Raw genomic sequence first — 22300 nt, 5'->3', positions numbered from 1 at the left:
CACAAGTATAATTATTATTTGGTAATTTATTAATTTTAGCCATATTTTATAGTTAATTATTTTTTTTCTCTGTTGCATTCTCCCCCATCCTTCTTTTTTAGGCATGCCTTGCAACACAAGATTTTGCTCTTTTTTTCTGATCATGTCACCTTTAATTTTTATTAAATTCTGAATTTCTTTGAATAAAAGAAATGTTAAAAGTAATAACACTATGAAGCAGCCTGCTTCAAGTTACATTACTTTTAGCACTTTGATCAAGGGGGGCTACTAAATCACTTTTCTTCAAAAAGAATGACCCTACTAATATACTGATATATATACACTCATATTTCAGAATGTTCAAAAATGGAACAATTTTATAAGATGGTATACATCCTACAAGACTTTCTTTCCAATTTAATTTCTACAGCAATTCACATTATAACACAGTAGAATTTTCCTTGACATTTTATTTTAACAACATTAAATACTATGGTTACAAGCACTATAATAATTGCAGTTCACACATTATTCACACAATATTACATGATAAATAATGCCGCAAGGCATAAGTGTAAGTGCCTAAAGTCATTAATACTGAGCAGTTTCAATGAACTCTTCTTACTCATGGTCAGTTCTGAAGCCATTATCGCTCCACATCACCATCTACACACAAAAACGTAACATAATTCTACAGTCTCTAATTGAACATAGTCTGTGCAAACTATTGTTCTTACAGGTTTTGTTAGCACAGTTAGGCAATAATCAATTAGCAAATTTCCATCTTTATTTTACACTTCATTAGCCATACTTATTCATGTGAAATACTGTAACCAGTCTCAGTGGGTTTCAGGGAAAAAATATTGATTTTATACTTCAATATTGTAGGATTTGACAGGTCGTTTTCAGAAAGAACTAAAATTATCAAATTCAAAATATAATTCCTAATCTCAAATTTTATTGAGTGAAGATTGAATGCTGTATACTAAAATTATTACTATTATTTATTATTATTATTATTATTATTATTATTATTATTTCAAAAAATCTTAAGCTAGGTTTCACCGAACACGCAATTGATATGCACTGATGATGTTGTTAGTATAACAACAAAACATGTTTGCAGTTAGCTACAGGCCTAAATACAACAATGTATAAATCAATTCTTATCAAGTTACAGTTTATTTTACTCCTTCTTTCTGTTCGTAGGTTTGGCAACATTATAGAGGACTTCCAACAAAATACTACAGTGTTGAAGCTGGAATGCAGACAACTGGAGAAGCTTACAAAAAAAACAATTAAAACAGAAGCCGATGTCAATTTTTTGAAAAATTGTAAAACCTTTGGTGTTTTCCTGGGAATTATTATTATTATTATTATTATTATTATTATTATTATTATTATTATTATTTATGTAACACTCAGTAAATGAATTATGAAATAAATTTGGTAAAGGTTATCATTAAGCTAATAATATTTAGGTAAGTTTTATCCAACCAGGTTTTATTCCCATTGACCTTCAATTGACACTGTATTTTCCTAAAGTAAACAAGTTAAATTTTGTGATAACAGATTGTTTTTATAGCTACAAAAAGAACACCACCATCAAACAAGCTTTTGAATGGGATTGGATTCCTATAGTGTAAAACACACCAAGTATAGCCCACAAAATTTCCAAAGACTTATTTCCAGTGGGAATTATCGAGCAAATATATAGACTATAAAATGGTTTGCCTGAATAGAATGGCTTCAGTATCTTTGAAAATTCAGTTTGTACAACACAATTTTTTCCCCCTCTGGGACTTGACTTGAGGAAAACCCTCAAAGAATGAATTACAAGTTTCTATGCTCATTTTATTTAATCACAACTTTGCAGAACATTTTACGTTGACTAACTGTAGGCCTTTAAAATCATAATCCATTATTATACTTTCTTCATGATAAACGTACAGTATGCCTATATTTCAAAACATTTAAAAAAAATGATAGTGTATCATGGATGGCTGGTGAAACAAACCTTAATATCAAATCCTTCCAATTTTAAAAAAAAACTTGCTTGTTTGCATCTGTATAAACAAATCACAAATGCAATTCCATATTTTTTGCAATACAAACATGGTGTCTAATTTTAAAAAAAATATTTATTAAGTAAATTTGTCATATTTATGTAATATACCACCTTGAATGTTTATTTTATCTAACTGCATAAGTAATTGTAAAAATAATGAAAATATTTTCAGCCCTGGTGGTCATACGAATACCAGAAAAATACCACCTTCCAATTAAAATTGTATAAATAAAGTTTAAATTACATAGGAAAATCCTTTATGCTAGAAATATTTTTCAGTGTAATGATAGATTTTTCAGTGTATATGAAAAATATTTTATATTATTATATATTGGTTTATAATTTTGTAAGCAGGATTTATATGATGGAAATATTGCCTCCTCTTGTGGTGACATGATTTCATAAGCAAAGACCCTAATGTAGGCAGTTTGTCTCAAACACGTCACAGTGTTCTTGCATTTTATCACACAGTAGAGAAAGTAACAACGCATACATATTTGCAATGAATCTATATTCTCATGGGGCTCATTTGTAAGAAAAATTTTGATGATGTTGATTTAGCTTTGAGGTAATGGCAAATCAGACTGGAGGTAGGATCCTACCATACACTGCTATACTGTATAAAGGAGTGTAATCAGCTATACAGTAGCTTCCAAGTGCAATGCAAGTTTCAAACATATCTCTCTGACATACAATTCTGCATCACTTTTTTTTTTAGGTTCCTCCAAAAATAGAATATTTAATGAGATACAGTACACTAGAGTAGAAGTAATTGGTGGAGTGTTTAAGGTGTTGGACTTTTTATCATGAGATTTCGAGACCGACGCTCGTCTCACTGTTTGCATCCTTGGGCAAGGCACTTTACTTAATACTGTACTGTACATCTGCCTCTCCTCACCCAAAAGTATAAATGGGGGTTCATGCTGTTAACCTGCTCGTTGATGACCCTGCTACGACTGTTCTACAGTCAATTAATAATAGCAACTTGATTATATGCAAATATTCGCTACACCACCGCAAGAAAAAGTACACTAGGCAAACACAACACTTGTGCATTCTGAGTATACTGTTTGAATTTTCTTATTGAAAAAAAAATATTAAAAATTCTCATTTTATAGTGTCACCAACAATCTGAATGGCCTTCTCAAATACTGACAATATTCACCAATAAATAAAGAATAAGAAGTAATACTTGTTTATGTTATTGTAAAGTAGAATTATTTGTACTTCAATAGTTAAATAATCCTTACAATATGTTACCCTAAAAAATTCCTTTGAGGTTCTTTGTAAAGCTGAATTATTGGAAAATATTTACGTTAGGCCTAATATAGTTAGGCCTTATTCATTACAAAGGAAATACTACCGTACTATACACTCCAATTTATAATCTTTGCTAAACATTCCAAGCCAAGAAACTGTTATATCTCAGCTCGATACTGGCAAATTCTTTGTCGTAAAAGCATAGACCCAGTGTTGTTAGATGCCACTTGAGGAACAGATTCATTTGTTAGCAGCATAGAGAGTAGGATATTATTATTTGAAGTAATATTTTGTAAAACCAGGTTGTAAGTTTTTAAACCAGAAAACCCCAGTCTTGGAATGGTACAATGCATCCTAGTGAAATTCACAACACATCATCGGGATACTAAACACATAATAAACTAAGCAATTACCTGTATAATAACCATTACAGTGAGAACCAATTAAGTCACAAATCCTTTACAAAAAATACTTAATTTCCCAATGAATGAAACAGTGTTGTTCTTTGTCAAGTTCAACGATCGAAGGTGAAAAGAAGGTAATGCCACAAAAGACCCACTTTCTTTATTAAAACTTACAGAAAAAAACACAGAATGGAATGGACTTTGCAACACAAATACTCCAGCCTATACTATGTATCTGAGAGCTCAGAAAGTTGATTCAAGCATGGAGGAATTAGTCTAAACTACGGTAATTCCTCCATGATATTATGCATCTAGGGCTAATTTATTTTTGGAATCTGACATTTTTTCTGGATCTCTGATTGTTAGTCCCCAACCACAAATTAAGATTATTATAGTCTTGCCTGCTAATTACTAGCTTTAAATAATTCTTTCATTTCTACTGACTACTGGACTATAGCCTATTCTTCAACCTTCATGTCTACTGCTCATTATTTTGTTATCACTGATAATGTAAATTAATATACTTTTTGTATTAATTATCTTGCTTGGGTATATTCACCTTTCAATTCTTTCTATTATTGCCAAGGCTACACTGATCTAGTAGTATCTGACTAGTGCAGCGCAACTCATTAGCATTGTACTATGAGATGACAGTATATTAGTATATTATACAGCATTCATAATTTCCTCCCAGCCAACCACATACATAGTCAGCCTGTACCACTTTCTTACTCTTCCCTGATCCACTCATTCCTTCTTTTTACAACTAAGCTGAGAACTTAAAATTGCTTTTCTATTAAAAAATGAATGTTTGGAGAGCTCATCAAGGCTAATAATACCGTAGTTCCTTGGGTATAATCCCACCTTGGGTACAAGCTACTACCTACAGTCTACAGACAGTACTTTATACCCAGTTTTATGTCACTCATAAAAGCCAATTTTTTTTACAAATATTCTCACAAAAAACCATAAAAAATATTGGCATTGAATTAGGCATACCATGCAGTAAAAATGACATTTAATTAAAAATGGGATTCCTCAGGTAGTGGCCTAACCCAACCTCCAAAAAGTGGCCCCCATTTTGTTTGTGTTCAAAAGGGGTCATCCTGAGGATGCATACCAAGAGTATGCACATAAAGAGGGCCCTGGACATCACAAGCTGACCTCCTTGGCTGGCTTATGATCATCAATGAAATGTTTACAACACTGATATCCTGAATCTAATTACATATGACGTAAATTAACAAACAAGACAGCTCATGATAAACCGGACTCATTTTTATATTAATAATAAATTAGCCTAGGCCTAGGCCTAGACGCCTTAGTATTAATTGTTTGATTTTTTTTTCTTTTATAAATATTCTAATTAATATAAAACACAATTTTCAACAGAGTTAGGTGCCTGGTTAGTTGTTGTTAACATTGATGAAAAAAGATTTTTTTGACATATTAAATTGTGTTTTAGCAAGTTTAAACCTTTGATTTTGGCACATTCTTACCTTCCAAGATTACTTCTTTTCCAGCTTTTTTCAATGCTCGCACAGCTTCATCATGAGTAGCATCTCTCAAATCTTCACCATTCACAGCCAATATAGCATCCCCCACATACAGACTCTCAGTTTGGTCTGCAGCCAGACCTTTGAAAATTTTACTGATGATAATTGGCATTTTGTTTTCTTTGCCTCCTTTTATACTAATTCCTAGGCCACCTACTTCTTGCTTCACTACTTTAACGATGCGTTTTTGATTAGCTATCGCGTCAGGGATCGGATCCTGTACTGAAATATATTCCGACCGCCTGAGAGAGTCGTGTCGGCTAGAATTTTGATGGTCCTGGCCCCCGTTGGTTACCCCATTCGAGTCCAAAGAATCTTCAAGACTAATCGTTAAAACCTCCTCCTCCAAAGTGGCTAACACCCTGCACCATTGCTCTCTGGCTAGGACCTCAAGGAGACCCGACTTTGCAACTCCAGCAGCAGCCATAGCTGTTGTTGTTCTGCCTCCGAGAGTGATGAGAATGACAGTACTTACTCGTCCGTTTCTTCTTCAACCATCGCGGGGGATGCTTGATGCTCAGCGCGGCTAGCCAGCTAAAGGCTGAGATGAAGAGAAACAGATCATGTCAACAAAACAGCATTAATGAGGGCGCCCTACAACAACATAACAAAATAAGATAACATGTGCAGCTGAACGTGGCTTATCTTCAGGTTACAATTATTCGTCTCTGATAAATGTACATTTGCCAACGATTTTCAGGCAGGTAAATATACAGGAAAAGCTGGTTTTGAGTTTGAAATATTATTGTTAATATTACTTTTAAATATTACTACAAAATATCAATAAAATAGTCTGCCTAGCATAGCTAGAGACCATGCCTCTCTCTACTCTAGGCTAGTTTGACATGCCAAACTGCTAACTTTTAGGCGATGATACGGCGAATTACAGCAGTACTGGGCTGTGACTCTACTACTGGCTTACCACTACCATGTTAGGCCGTTTGGTTACGGGCAAATAAGGGAGGCGGGCAAGTTTTCGTTTTCATTTCTGGCATAGGTGCTGGTTTGGATAGCCTCGCCTGTATTAAGGTTTACACCACCAGCGCGTCGGCTATTTATGTATATCATATAGTCAGTGCCCTCTGCAAGCATGGACGCAGATCATGGAGGGGGAAAGGGGACCGTGGACGGGGGACACGTCCCTCCACATTTTTAAAGGAGGGGGATGTTGGTTCCCCACTTTTTGGCAGCAGTGTGCCTTCATACGTCAAAAAGATTCCTGAAAATTGTTGAAAAGGACTTCATTGACCCAGGTTTTAACGAAGAGCCCACAGCCAGAATTCATCTTCTTATATTAGCAAGATACCAGTATCTCTGCCCACAAATATAAAATAACCTGTGCACGCCTTTATTATAATTTGAGAAGTATGAGGGAAAAAAGCGTGTTAAGAGATTGGTTTGCTGCACATGAAATAGGTAAAGTCAATAGATCAGAGACAAGTTTTATTTTCTATGTTACATCACAGGGGGATTAGATCTCTATGATTGGTGAAAATCCCTAATAAAAAATCATGAGAAATTTGTTGGCACTTTATTTTGACTATAGCGGTGATGTGATGGTGATGAATTTTACTATATGAGTGTCATGCTAGAGGCACAATTTACCCAAATTTTTGGGCCTCAGCCCCAACTGTTGTGGGATTGAGATGGGTGTGGACTCACAGCTTTAAGTAGGTAAAGTAAACACATCAGAGACAATGTTTTAAAGTTTTATTTTCAATGGTACATCACACAGATTATCAGGGCTCGATTTAGTACTAGCCCGGCGTACAATGTCTAGTAAAAACCACTCTGGGCTAGCCTATTTACTCCTCATGTATGTTGCCCGGTTGTCTAGTGGAGAAAAATTAGCAAGAAAAACATTTTCTATTAAAAAAAAAAAAAAATTTTAAAAATCGGAACTTTCGAGACAATCCCTGCACAGGAGGTACCGCAGCCCAGAGAGTACACTCTAGCTAGCTTTCAGCTCTCCACATGCGTGAGTATTTAATTATTAAGATGATCCCCAAGTCATTCACCAAGCACTACAGGATGGCATGTTATCTTTCTCTCAATAGAAGATCGTTTGATAATTCAATCTGGTTAATTTAGGTAGTTAGAACATTTTATTTAATGTACTACCTTATAATGATATTTTTAAAATGTTCAACTTTTAATAATAAGTATTTCAATGCTATAGGTAGGCTAGGCTAGCCCAGGCCCTAGGTCTTGTCTAGGCCTAGTTAGCCTAGCCTAGCCTAGGTAGCCTAAGCAAGATTTATTGCCATTTGGGGTGAGTGACTTGAGACCTAAAGATTTAACAGATGCATTGGTTTGATTGATTTCACGGCCCTTTAGAAATATTTGAAAGCCAAAGTTATAACCAGGGAGATGAAAAACATGCTCATCTGTCCCTGTTATAACCAGAGTCGATTTTGCAACATGGGTGATTTTTTTATTTATTTATTCAACAATATTTTGAGAGGATAGCTCAAACAGCAATGCTACAGAAATTATGAAATTGCAAATACAGGAACATGCACACATTACTATATAAATTAAAATGAGAAAAGTTGCAAAAAATTTGAAAATAACAAACCTTCAAGCCGTTGTATTTTGGCTTTTACTGAAATAACAGTTTCGAACGGTGAAACTCTTAACTCAAAAACTGTTCCAGTCAGAGTTTCAACAAACAACTCTATCAAGTCCGCATACTCAGAATAGTCTAAGTAATCCATTATTCATTTATACAATTTTCTTTTTTTTTTTAACATAGCTACTGTATACCAACAGACAACTGTAATCAGTAGCAGTTCCACCACGACAATTAAAAAAAAAATAACAGAGGGTGCTCTATTCTTGATTTTTACATAGAGGCACTATATATATTTTTTGTTTTTTGTCTCAAGCATCAGATGCCAAAGAAGTTGACAGGTATATGATGTTTATTTAACTTTTTTAACATATTTTCAATTCAGATAATAATTTTTTATTATTTCAGATTGTTGAAAACTGTGTTGCAACAGCTGGGTTTAGCGCTGTCTCTTATACACATCTAGATGTGTATAAGAGACAGCTATATAAGAGTGTCAATTCCGGTCATCTAAAGAGTACTATTTCCTCAAATTTTCAAATGGTCTCACAGAATTCTCCCCCCCCCCACCCACCACCTTTCAAAACAGATCTGTGCGCTTGTCTGCAAGAGTGACAGAAGATTTGCATAATAATTAACTTAAAATTTCCTTTATTGAGGCATGTAATTGAAACAGAAATATGATAAGCCTATTCTTAATATGTAATTTTACTAGGTTTACTAGGTTTTTAAGTTTCTGGGTTAATTACTTTAATTTTATTGTAAAAAGAAGCAATAAATTAAAAGATGACAATAAATCATAAAGATAATTTAGGATGTTGTCTTATTGACCACCTACTAATTTCAATAGTGTACCTGCAGTATTGTTGTCTTATGGCATTTGTACCCATCTCAGAGAGCTGCTTGTTGTAGCATTTTCCACCTGCAAGGGGATTTCTGCATTTTTAGATGTTTATTTTCATTAAATTTTTAAAATTTCATAATTTCTGTTACAATTGAAATAATTGGGGAAATAGCAGGAAAAAATAAATTGCAAAAAAACTTGGTCAAAGGGGGATATGTCAAAAACTAAAATTTACGCTGAAATTGTACATCATCTTGTTTTTTTTTTTTAGATCCAAGGATGGAATTTCTCAGATTATTGCCTAGGAAGTGTGTAGACCAACACTTGCAGAAATACAGCAGGCACCTAACATTTAGAATCAATCATCATGCAAGTAGCAAATATATAAACAGGCAACTCCATACTATAAACACTTGTGAGTCAAATCAAATACAGGGTATAAACCAAAATGGTAAAACATTGGGATTTTTAAAACCTGTTGGCAGGTTATATTCAACTGATGGCAATGATGATCCAGATAAACCAAGAAAACAAAAAATACAGTCACCACAAGACTACAATACCTCAACAGAAGAGAAAGGAACCAGCAATGATGAATGTCCATCAAGTAGTGATGAGTATTCGAGTGATGATGAAGCTTATGCATATGAACAACTTCAGGGAGGACTGAGAGTTAAACATCTCCTGGAGGAAGCTCAGTCGCAAAGGTTAAATGATGAATTTGATTTTGAGGGATCAGCAGAGGACGAAATTGCAATTGCTAAAAAACGTACTTATATTGACCCAAAAAATATGACAGTATTTCTGTTCCCTGGGCAAGGAACACAAACAGTAGGAATGGGGAAAGCTTTACTGTCATACCCTAATGTGAAGGATATGTTTGATATCGCTTCTGATATTCTAGGGTATGACCTTCTGTCGCTATGCTTGAATGGGCCTCAGGATAAGTTGAACCAAACTGTTCACTGTCAGCCTGCTGTTGTTATCACATCACTTGCAGCTGTAGAGAAGCTGAAAGTGGAAAGTCCAGAGGTGGGTAGCATTATCTCTAAGTGGGTTTTAATAACATTAAAGAAGAAAATCAATATCAAGTTGTTGATGACTTCAGTAAAATGGATGAGGATGTAAGTTTGAGGAAACATATCCTATTTGAAGTCATAAAGTGAAGTTGCCAAAGCTTGACAAGCTGTTGATGTACCTAGAGTGTGATATTACACCTGCCAACTCTCACACATAATGCACGAGTCTCACACATGAGGATCCACTTTTTACTTCCCGCGCCTATATTGTATTATCTCGTGCATCATAACAATTTTATCAGGGACCGATTATACCCGAAAATGTATCAAAATTAAGGGAATTTATCAAATGTGAATACAGGATATACAATTTTTTTTTTTTTTTAACATAGCTACTGTATACCAACAGACAACTGTAATCAGTAGCAGTTCCACCACGACAATTAAAAAAAAAATAACAGAGGGTGCTCTATTCTTGATTTTTACATAGAGGCACTATATATATTTTTTGTTTTTTGTCTCAAGCATCAGATGCCAAAGAAGTTGACAGGTATATGATGTTTATTTAACTTTTTTAACATATTTTCAATTCAGATAATAATTTTTTATTATTTCAGATTGTTGAAAACTGTGTTGCAACAGCTGGGTTTAGCGTTGGTGAATTCACTGCTCTCGTATTTTCTGGAGCCCTTACATTTGAAGAAGGTTTGTACCTCAGCTTTAAACCATTGAAAGTTGGAAGACTTTATCACTATTTGCTCTTAATGCTTTAATATAGAACAATGGGCTAGGCCATTTTTATTGATCCAGTACCTCTCATAGACACTTTCAACTGTTGAATAGTCTTGGCAGTTGGAATTCTTCCAGCCGTTAAGTGTCCTTAAAAGAAGTTGGCAGGTATTATTAGATGATAATAGTGCTTAAGTAGTATTATATACTCCGTATTCATTCATTTTCGGGACTCAAAAAAAAGATAGAAGTCACGAGATTCCCCCGGAAATTGAGAGTTTCCCTCTCTCTCACAGGAAAACAAATGCATCTTTTAACTAACTGTATTATAAATTGTCATCTGGAAGTCAGCTGGTGATGGGTATCATGATGTACAGCAAAATAAATTAGATGTGTTTAAGAAAGCACATTTAAACAAATCTTCCAGAAGTGGCTTCTTACAACTTGGGACCGTCTTCCTATGCCTCTCTTGTGTTCCAGAAAGCCAGACTCCAAGGGAAAAAACAAATTTGATATGTTGTACAAATAAATACTGTATTCTAATACTGTACATTCAAAGGGTATTTGAATAAATAATCGGGTACTGCTAATAATAAAAGAAATTATAAAAAAAAGAGCAGAGGTTGTACTGCCCAGTTCACTACCAGTAGGACCAAATTGGATTCAAGTATTTGGACTATTGTACTGTTAGGTTATCATTGGAATGTTTCACATAAAAAAAACTCCTATCCAGTGCAGGCTGATCCAGTGAAACATATTAAATTGAGTACATTTAATTTAATTCAGTGTCTTGTTATAAATCATTATAAATTATGAAATTATAAGATTTCAATTACTGTTTCATTTATACCATTTGGATATTTTTAATTAGTTCTAACCTAAATATTTTGTCTTCTATCTACAGCTGTCTACTTGATCAAGGTTCGTGCTGAAGCAATGCAGCTGGCATCTGACCAAGTTGACAGTGGGATGCTGTCAGTTATTTCCCGTGAACAGACAAATTATAAAGCAGCTTGCCGAGAGGCAGTGGAGTACTGCAGGAATGAAGAGGGTATAGTTGATCCCGTCTGCGCCATCGCTAACTATATGTTCCCAGGGGCACGTGTAATTGCTGGTCACACAACGGTAAGAATAGATGAGCAATGTTTTTGTTAGAAGGAAACAGAACATCTTTTCATTGTGTAAACAATTAAAATCCTATTCAGCTTTTGTAAACCTCAAAGAAATGGATGGATTTATTTAGTGTAAACACCAACTATAACCAACGAAAGTCTGAAGAAGACTTATTTCCTGTGGGGTCCTTCTGGTGGTGATTGGGCAGTACACTGGGAGACAATCCCCTACTCTTTTCCGAATAATGTTCTGCACTCTTTGTACACAGGCCATAATGCACACGGCGGGATCAACGGTTTAAACGTTTCATCGGAAAGATGGTGCGCTATCGTAAATTGCATTTTAGCTAGAGATCTCCACGGTTCAGCGCACAAACAGTGGCTACCACCAGTTTAGCCGACTGAGCTAAGCTGCTCGGAAAATCTTGTCGTGTAAACAATTAAAATCCTATACATACATACATAACATCATTTATAAAGTGCTATTTCATGAAGATCAGAGCACTCAAAGCGTGGACTACGTAGCTCATACAATAACTTTCTTCACCCTAAGGGTCTATTCGCGTTTGAGCTGGCCGGTAAACTGGCACCAGCTGCTCTCATCTGTCCACAACATGGGCTATATGGACCAGTACACTGGGGTAACCCCCTACTTGTCTCTAATTAATAACAATAATAATAATAATAAAAATTTATAAAGTGCTAGTATCCGTTTACAGGAAAATGCTTATGACACGTCTCCACAAGAAGTCAAAATATGACAAAAAGGAAATAATGAAACCAGTTAAACTGCAACTAGTTTAAGAACCAGATAACAGTTATATTACATGAGCCAGACTTAGTGAGCATCACTCTCTAAACCAACATGGAAGCACTGAAACTGAAATAATCTATTTAAATGGTCATAAATTACTTTTAAAAAAAGACAACGCTTTTTGAAAAATATATTTCTGACTTTTTTTGTATGTCATTAGTAAAAATTCAATCGAAGTTCTGGCACAGGATTTGTCCAAGAAAGGGGCTAAATGCATTGGGGTAATGTGGGTCTATGCAAGTTTAGAGAGCCTGTCCGCTTGATGCTAAGAATTCTTGGTAATGTCCAGAAGGCAAGGCTATGAAAACCTGATGAATTTTAGCTGGTTTTAATGAACAACTCTTACTAATTTTTGTACTTTATTCCATAAAATTTCTGATTCGTAAACAAAAAAAATTAGAATAACTAGAAAAAAGAGTGCCAAGAAAACCAGCACCAATTTAATTTTTTTTTTTTTTTTAAACATCCAATCAAATATGAAACTTCTGTTTTTTACTACCATGGTCCAATCATTATTAGACTGGCTCTGCTCCCTCTAGTGCTACTGTAACATCGTTCAATCAATCCAATTCCTTTTAGCCAGAATTGTTTGTATGGTCTGACCTGAATTAGAAGCATTTCGTATGTTAATGGTATTGTTACTGTTACTGATCCATTAGCTGTTTTCTTCTAAAAAAAAAACACATGGCCATCGTTGACATTTACTGATGATGCTGCTGATAAGCATTTCAAATTGCAATCAAAAGAATGATAACATAATAATAGTTTAGCAATAACAGTGTATACATACTGTGTTACATATTTAATGTAATTTATTTAGCTCTGTTATAGGCTTAAAATATACAGGTACAAATATTGGTGTTTTTTTTTCCCTATATCTCTAGTTAATATCTATATGCCTATGTTCATTCACAAATACAAATGTATAAATGTATAAGTGTATATATAACACTTATATCATAAATATATAGCTTGTGCATTTTTATCAACATTGCTTCAATCTACCCAGTTGTATCAATGGGTACCAGCAAATTGCTGGGAGTTACCTGCGGTGGACTAGGATCCTAAACCTGGGGGAGCATCACACTCTCATCTGCTTCACGCTACCTGAAATTGGAGATGAACTCCAGCCCAATGAGCCCCGTGGCTCAGCAAAGATTTACTTATTATATATATAGGAATATTTATTTTTGTATCACTATATATATATATACTGTACTACAGTCCACCCTCCGTTTGGCACAGCGGGAACGGTTTGGTTTCCGAACCTCAAGGTCGAGGTTTCAATCCCTCGCTGTGCATTGCGCTTATGTCCTTGAGCAAGGCACTTTATCTACATTGCTTCTCTCCACCCAGGAGTATGAGCAGGTACATAAGGAGGTTGAGTGCAAAATGCGCTGAATTCGGAATTCCCTCAATAGGCATTCCAAAGACTGGGGTAATAATGTGGAAAAGCTCTCTGAGACTTAGTTGTGTAGAGATCTATATATAAAACCTAAATATTATTATTATTATTATTATTATTAATACGACGCCCCTCTAATTCCAAGACCCCTCCAATTCGAGAACACTTTTTTAAAGAACCAATTAACAGTCGTCAATATTTTAACACAAAGCTAACCCTCTAAATGAAGACTGAACCCTGACACCACCCCAAATTTTCAGGTCCCAAAGTGGTCTCAGGTCCCAAAGTGGTCTCGAATTGGAGGGCGAAATGAATAATAGTAGCAGAATACAGTATATGTAACAATTGAGATTGACATAAACAAAACTATGAGAATTATAAAAATGAGCAGGATTGCCCAAAAAAATTGATAATTCAGTGGGCTCTAAAAAAAAAAGATTGCCTATAATCATGTATTTTTATTTGTTTTTTTCAAAAGGCACTAAACTTCCTGCAGAAAAATTTAAAGAAATTCTCCTTCCGGAGTGCAAAGAAAATACCAGTAAGTGGTGCCTTCCACACAGACCTTATGAAGCCAGCACAGGAATCAATTGCTGAAGCACTAGCTGAAGTGAATTTTGAGGTACCAGCAATATCCGTCCATTCCAATGTCGACGGAAAAATATATAGACACGCTAAGCACATTCGTAAACAGTTGAAAAGTCAGGTGGTTAAGCCAGTCAAATGGGAACAGAGTATGCATGAGATCTATCAACGCAAATCAACCGACAGCTTTCCAATGACCGTGGAAGTTGGTCCAGGATCGCAACTTATAACCATACTTAAACGTATAAATTTCAAAGCTGCAAAGACATTTAAAAATATTGATATTTAGGATGAAGCTATGATTAAATTGTGATATTACAGAGATTGTGAAATTTGACGAATATGCAAAATATTGATATTTAGGACGAAGCTATGATTAAATTGTGATATTACAGAGAATGCGAAATTTGGCTCTTGGTGCTCTGCCCACTTTGGTAAAGAATGGTTTAGGGCACTGGTCTAAACATTATTAATGGCCAATCCCTAAATTTGTGATCTAAAAAAGCACAATTTGGACCATACTGAGCCATGAAAACTTCCCATGAACCCTACCGGAGATTTTTTATTCGGGGACGCAGACTGAGACTCTGGTAAAGGTAAAGATAGGAGAGTAACCCATAACTTGCATCATTGTGCTGAATTGTGTTGAATTGTGTTGAATTGTGTATGGGCGTGGTCCGTGACTACCTACCAGCCGTAAATAGGCGCTTCATGGTTCACATCATTCCACGACAGGGGCTGAAATGAACCATAACCTCGAGGTAACCCTACTCTTCCGAAAGATGCAATGTGTTTTTTTAAAGTGCACACGAGCCAGATGTATACAATGGACCTCCATTTTAAGTCCTTATCCGAGTAGACTAGGTTCTACCAACCGAACAATGGGCGAGGAGCGGCTGGAAACTGCGCCGATTTTACGTAGGTAGGGGCGCTTCTGCCTTACCGCTCAGCCACTCGATAGTCTGCCCCTTGTTAGCTAATTACTGGGGCAGCAATTTATATTCAGTGCTTCCTTGGTGTATCAGTTGTCATTTATGGTTATTTATATATGTACAGATGATATGATACAGATATGATACGATACAGATATGCCTTCAAGACAATTTACGCAAGTATACATTACAACCAAGCTGGCTTATGTGACTACAGTTCACCCTCCAATTCGAGACTACCTTTTGAACCTGAAAATTTGGGGTTTGTCTCCACATAAAGGGGTTAGCTATAGTGTTAATAGTTTGAAGATTGTTGTCGACTCTTTTAAAAAATGTGGCCTCAAATTAGAGGGTGCATTGTATTCCATTTTATCAATTTATATGCGAGAAGAGATGCATGAAATAGCATACTATGAATAAAAATCCCTTTACAAAGCATTTGTGAGAAAAAGAGAACTTTATTCGAAATTTGTCTTTTTGTACATACACAATGATTCTTCAGTATTTGCCCATAAACTGTTTGCAACAAAAATTCAACATAATGAAATAAAGAACAATGTATAATGATGTTATAAACAACATATTCATGTTGTCAGGTCAGTTAACTAATACTCAGACACGCATCAACTGTGTTTATATACAAGCATCAATGCTAAAAAAAGAACATTAAATTCCATCCAGACTTGATGTTATGTTATTCACAAGAGCAATCTAATACACTGGCAAAATATACAATGCATTTTAAATCGTTCAGAAACCATTAGTTCCTCTTCGTTACAGTAGTTAAAATTCACCAATATATTAACAGTCATTTAATGTCTAGTTATCATTGTATAGTTCAAAGGAGAGAACAAGTTCACATTTTTCTCATTTTAATAAGCAAAAGCATTTGTACTGATATTCTGAATGCTCTGCCTTTTTAAAATGCCTGCTACATGTCCAACATTTTTATCTTATAAATTTTCACTTTTTTCTTTCTTTTTTTTTTTTGTAGAATTTTTTCATTTTTTTTATATGTGTGCTTTACATTTTCATGGTCAATGAAGTCTATCTGTCAAAATAAAATTAAAATTGTTAATACTTAATTTGAATACCCTTATTTAACCTCTCACGGCTTATTGTATACTGCTATTTGAAACTTCTCCCTCTTTTTTCAACTGTATCATTTTAATATGTACTTATTTCAGTGCACCTGGCACAGACCCATAAAATATTGCCTATAAATGGACAACATAGAAATGGTTGAATGATAAATGCCTACATTATTATACATTTTGGATTTTGGACGTTGTTTCAAAATTAGAAAGAGAATGTATTGTTGGATATACCACCACTAACACTGGTCTCAGTCTCCCAAAATAATGTTCATAAAATACCAATGTGGTTATAACCTATATAATATTAGGTGTTTTCCCCTCTTTTTGAATGTATAACATCAACTGTACAGAATCCAGCCTGATATGCAAATCAATCCATGAATTATTCAAAGATTAATATAATTATGCATCATAAATGCATCTCTTAAAATATGCTCCAAAGAGCCATGTCCACTATGCTGCCCCATCAAGCCTGAGAGAAAACCCAATAAATCTTGACAATCTATAAAGGTTTCATCAACCGGTTATAAATATGCGTTACACTAAATATCAAATTATCTGCTGGGTTATACCCAACTTTTGTACATAATTTACAAGTTTATATCAAATAACTGTTGTGATATTCAGTAGTATGTTCTCATACCTTGTTTATATAATAGGACTAAATAAGTAAACAGGAGATATTTTTCTTAAAACATCCAACAAACAAAAAAAAAATCCTTTGGTAATACCATATATAGGAAAAGAAACTGAACCTGTACATTAGATACATTCTGGAACAACTGTACAACTTCAACACGTCTCTCACACCCTACAACATTACTAGTGAATTTTAAATCCAAGACAACTTGTAACCCGTGACCACATGAGGCTTGCCATCCCAAAACCAGTGTAGTCACGCTAATTGTTAAAATGAGTAATTAGCATAAGAATTTGACAGTATTGTATACCTTAGTAATACTTTTGTTAATAGTCAATTGTTTCCAGTAAATGGAATTGCTATCATTTTAAAGCTTATAAGGTAATGTGGTTCGACTTCTATAGTGCTTCATACCAAAGTCTGTAAGCACTGGTTTTGCCATGGCAAGCCCCATTATGCTAATTATCTACAGTATAACATGAAATGTAGCATGTAGAATGCTAACTACATAAAATTAGTATAATGTTTGTGTTTGTTTCTGATTAGTCAGAACACTTTTTGCAATTACGGATTCAAAGTGGACTTCACAAATTAACTTGATGCGGCTCTATTTCGAATATATTAATTACACATGCACTCATGGCTTTTAATGAATTCAAACTGCTCCAAACTACCCATCATCTCAGATCTAAAACACACTACTGTTATATCAACACCACCTACCACAGTACTTGGTTGAATCACATCATACAATGTTTTAACTAAATCATTATCCATATAGATGTGATACAGTATATTTCTCTTCTTGTACTGTACAGTGTCTGTGCCAAGGTTTTCTACCCCTGCACTCAAATCAGTTTTTGCATACTGGACTACGACTACAGTGGTCCATACACTTCTGCTACGTCTTTGGTACCGTGGTTACCGTCTCCCAACCAATGGTAACTCTCTATTAATACATTTGTTATCAATATACACCAATCCCCATCCTCTTTTCCTCATAACTATTTCAATATTCAAAATGTATATCATATATTTATTTTTTTTGTTTATCTTACACAACAAAATAAGTTTGAACAACAAAGTGCCTTGAAATTTGGAATCTTTGTGAACAATTCTGAAACTATTACTGGGCTTCATCTCAATATCTACTTTTAAAAAATTACTAAATATAAAGAATACAATAATATAATAACTGCAATATCCATAATAACCATAATAAATGTAATAATAATATAATTAATCGAACATAACAGCGATAATAAAATAAAATATTTTAAAATATTACATATCATGTTTGCTTTCTACATTTAAAGTTCTTCAAACTCAAAATAAAACAAGAAATATATTTAAAATAAATCATTTTCACAAGATTATGGCAGACTTTTAAAAAGTTAAGTACATTGCTACTCCATTGAAAATTTGCCTGTAATATATAAAAAGTAAAAGACGACAAAGCAAAATGAACTGACTGCATTCTTAACTTATACACTTTTAGTTGTTTTCTGTTTTTTACAGTGACAGTAACTCAAGGCCAAAGTATACAAGTATACTATTGGTCACAGAAAGTTAATAGGGAGCCTTTGATTTGTGCGACGACGCTAGGATGGAATCAATCATGCGTGACCGTCCTACCTGGCGTCTTATTTTGCCAAAATGCGTTACAGGATCTACTCCACGAGGTGACCTAAACGTTCTTGCATGTGCAGATGACTTTTAGCGACATCATTACTCTCTACGTCTTAACATCGTCGTGCGATCGAAAGCTCTCTATTATGAAAAAATATTACTGGTTATACATGTTAACATTTCACAATGTACAATGCTAGGTCAAAGCTTCAAGTTTACATTAGTACACTCTAAACTGTGTACATAACACCAACTGAATTGCTGTAGTCATATACTAATTGTCATACAAGCATAAGGGTACACTTAAGTAAGGTAAAGTACCACTTTATTTCATTTTTAGGGCGATATTATTTATAAAGATACACTATACAATTTACAAGAAACACCAATAATAAAATATTTAAAATTCCAACCAAAGAGAATTGAACCCCAAACAAAAACCAAAACTTGCCTTGTACAATAACTAGAAATCAATGGGTAAAATATTTACTTTTTTATAGTTTAACTAGTGATGGGTGAAAAAGTATAATGACAGTGATATACAAATTAAGAGTTCACTTAGTATCATAGGGGACAGGTGCATAGGCTGGTTTCGGCTTGAGAAAAACGAGAATGCTGAAGTAAATCCTAGAATGCGGAAGTAAATCCCTATTCCATTCCAGTAAAAACTTAATGGTCATTTTTAGAATTTTAACCCAATTAGTGGAACTAATTTGCTGCCATAGAGGGTGTGTCTGCTCCCCACAGCCGACGCCCATGGGGAGTGGGGATTTAACATTCAAATCACTTATATGTCCAGATACTAATATTATCTGAAACACACAATAAAAAGAAAAGTATTATTGCAACAAAAATGGATATCTTAACCACAAGTTTCCTAAATAAAACATAAGAAAAAGAACTTTTAAAACGATACACTGTTAGCGATGTATTATTACACAATATTATTTTCTTTAGAAGTACAGTACTACATTATTGCTGTGCTTACCAATCGTATCAATAAATTCCAATAAAAAAATAATATTCAATAGATAATAATGGTTACGATTAAAAACACATGAAAAAAGAAATATAATCAGTATTTTTTTGACAAAACTTAAAAGTTGGTTGTAACCAGAATAAAACTGAAGCAACTGTCATGGACATAAAACATTTCACTTTAGAAACAAAGAAGCAGTGAAAAATACAACACTAACAAAAAATAATTTGTATGCCAAGACAATTCAAACAAAATGTATCTGCTGTAAGAGAAATTCTCCAGCCAGTAAAATATAAACTGATTTCTATTCATTCATTAAAATTCAACCCTGGCCTCATTTTGGAACCAACTCGCCACTAACGTCATCATCATTAACCACCCACAGCACTCTCATAAATAAACAATACATCAACCCCCTCCTTTTAAATATAAACTTCTCTGCAAAAATATCCCAACTTCCTTCAAAAATAGATGAATTTTAATTTTAATAAAAGCTGCATTCTTTATGAAAGATACACTTTGTGAATAAAAACAACACAAAATAATTATAATACAGGTGTACAGAAATTAGGTGGGAAGAGGCATAATACAAAAAAAATATAAACGATTTGCATTATTTGACAGTACATGCAGAACCCAAGTCGGACATATTGTCTGATTACTCTCTCTTGTTAAAACTACTTTTGGAAGACAACTGGCAAACAGGAGTGAGGAATGAGATGACATTATTCTTTAACAGACTGCACAGCAGATTTGAGTGTCATTTTTGGAACAATTCCTGCCTTGGCTTCCAGTAACGAAAACAAAAATTTAGAAATTCAACATGATCATCGGACAAATTGCATGTTTCTTCTACTGGGGGAAATACTTTCACTCTTAACATCCTCATGTGAAATGAGCTCCAAATAAAGAATTCTTTTGAGAAAATGCAGTCCCCATCAGGTTTTTAATGCAGGAATAATGCTTTGTTGGTATAACAACTGAGTTTCAAGTCAAGTTGGTATACTATCTTTCTTTCTAAATCTATTTCTTTTCTCAAGGTATTAATATGATAATAAATTGCTGAAATATTGGAGGTTTGACTCAAATCATAATTACATTCATTTACAACTTATTTACTTGTAATGTTGTACCTGCAAATAACAAAGGAACAATTTAAGACAAAAAAAAAGTTGTTATGGCAAGTAGAAAGGGACAAATCTATGGACAAAATAGTGCTTTTGTTATCTTTGAGATGTGGAGATGCCAAGCAATGCCCCTAACAGGGCTTCTTTATCTCGTCATTTCTTGCTGGCTTGTGTTGCATAGCAATTGCCTGCATATATTGCACACCATTATAAAAATAGAATGTATGTACAACTGGTGATTGTCTTTGTTTGTGGCAGGTTTGACCTTATCTTGATCTTATCTTGGGAAAAATGATTTCAGCTATAGGAACAGCAGTCTGTTCATGAAGTTGCAGCATCACTTCCCGCTTAATGTTCACTTTAAAACAAAGTGGAGCGTTGATCACCTGTTGGCTCCACCCGAACTGTTTTCTTTCTTTGATTTTCGCTTGGCCCTCTTCATACTTCCGTGCTGGCTTAAGGAGTTATTAGTACCACCACCGCTGGTGGTGGTGTTTGAAGAACGGTACTTTGTATTTTGCTGGTGATTTCGGTTCTTGTATACTCGGGTTGTGACTTGAGTGTAAACTGGTGTGTTACCACCCCAATGTGGTGCATCGCTGGATGGATTTTCAGGTGGAGAGGTACTTCTGTAGCCCTTTCGATCTCTACCGGTGTTCTTGTTTTCCACTACTTTATATGTTGGAGATGGTTTAGTTGGTTGTGACATAGTTACTTGAGCAAACGTGGGAGCATTAGGAGCACCAATTCTGAGGGCTGCAGAGGCAGATACAGGGGGCGCTATGCTCTTTGCTAGTGAGTTATCCTTTTCCTGTTTTGCTGGACCTGGTTGGGAGTCAAGTAAATCTTTTGAGGACGAAGATGTTACAGAAGATACTTCAGAATCCTATGGAAAACAAAATGCAAATATAAATATTACAAAATAATGAATAAATTTGAATTACTATTTATTTTTATCTATTTATTTGTTTATTCACATGGCCTTTTCTTTTCAAACAACAAGTACTTTTCTCCGGGATCATTGGTAAACTGCTGCAGTAATTAGTTCAGGAACAGGCAACCCCACCAGGTACCCACTATACTCCTGAATGTAAAGAATAGATATACAATAGAACCTCGATTTTACGTACGGTACGGGACCGGAGGGCGTACGTAAATCAGGGGATTCGTAAAATAGAGGTTGGGTTAAATTTGTGGTAACCTTTGACCTAATACGTACGTAACGCTCAATATACATATGTATGAACGAACGATGTTACCTAGCTAGGCTAGACCAAGCCTCTAGGCCTGCGAATAAAACCATGTGTTTAGTGTTTTTATTCATCATTTTACGATGTCATAATAAAGTGTTCAAATAAAACCGTGTCTCTAGTGTATTAATTCATCACTTTATATCTTCTATTTAACTAAGAACATGAAAATATTGTAAGATTACCTATACGACAAAGGTATAACTTGGGAATTCCCCTTCATGCCTATTTTAAACAACAGAGCTGTGGTGTTGTCTGGGCCTGTTGAGACAAACTAAACCCATGTGCGCTGCACTGGG

The 22300-nt window shown here is 34.6% G+C and overlaps 3 protein-coding genes across 5 annotated transcripts in view; 1 reads left to right on the top strand and 2 right to left on the bottom strand.

The window, feature by feature from the left end:
- Nucleotides 1-5142: 5142 nt before the first annotated feature.
- LOC117117751 (beta-1-syntrophin-like) lies at nt 5143-5836 on the bottom strand. Its single transcript, XM_033262165.1, has one exon. The coding sequence runs from the start codon at nt 5692-5694 to the stop codon at nt 5182-5184; it is 513 nt and encodes a 170-aa protein (XP_033118056.1). The 5' UTR covers nt 5695-5836; the 3' UTR covers nt 5143-5181.
- A 2-nt stretch (nt 5837-5838) lies between these two features.
- LOC117117749 (malonyl-CoA-acyl carrier protein transacylase, mitochondrial-like) lies at nt 5839-15717 on the top strand. 3 transcript variants are annotated; one of them, XM_033262164.1, is made up of 5 exons: nt 5839-5971; nt 8955-9715; nt 10320-10407; nt 11336-11556; nt 14241-15717. In XM_033262164.1, the coding sequence occupies exons 2-5, from the start codon at nt 8963-8965 to the stop codon at nt 14634-14636; spliced, it is 1458 nt and encodes a 485-aa protein (XP_033118055.1). In that variant the 5' UTR covers nt 5839-5971; nt 8955-8962; the 3' UTR covers nt 14637-15717. The 3 variants fall into 3 exon arrangements, with proteins under 3 accessions (XP_033118055.1, XP_033118054.1, XP_033118053.1); XM_033262163.1 differs by having other exon boundaries at nt 5879-5967; XM_033262162.1 differs by lacking the exon at nt 5839-5971 and adding an exon at nt 6430-6683.
- Nucleotides 15718-18348: 2631 nt separating this feature from the next.
- Nucleotides 18349-22300, bottom strand: part of LOC117117752 (terminal nucleotidyltransferase 4B-like) — a 31692-nt gene continuing 27740 nt past the window's right edge. Inside the window, exon 10 of the mRNA XM_033262166.1 lies at nt 18349-21637. Within this exon, the coding sequence (XP_033118057.1) occupies nt 21134-21637 (504 nt within the window). The 3' untranslated portion in view covers nt 18349-21133. The remainder of the gene's footprint in view (nt 21638-22300) is intronic.

This window comes from Anneissia japonica, unplaced genomic scaffold, assembly GCF_011630105.1.
Source record: "Anneissia japonica isolate Jap-2015-1 unplaced genomic scaffold, ASM1163010v1 scaffold234_len1672027_cov178, whole genome shotgun sequence".
Lineage (NCBI taxonomy): Eukaryota > Metazoa > Echinodermata > Crinoidea > Comatulida > Comatulidae > Anneissia > Anneissia japonica.
Note: the sequence above shows the minus strand (reverse complement) of the source record. Positions and strands in the feature narration are given on the sequence as shown.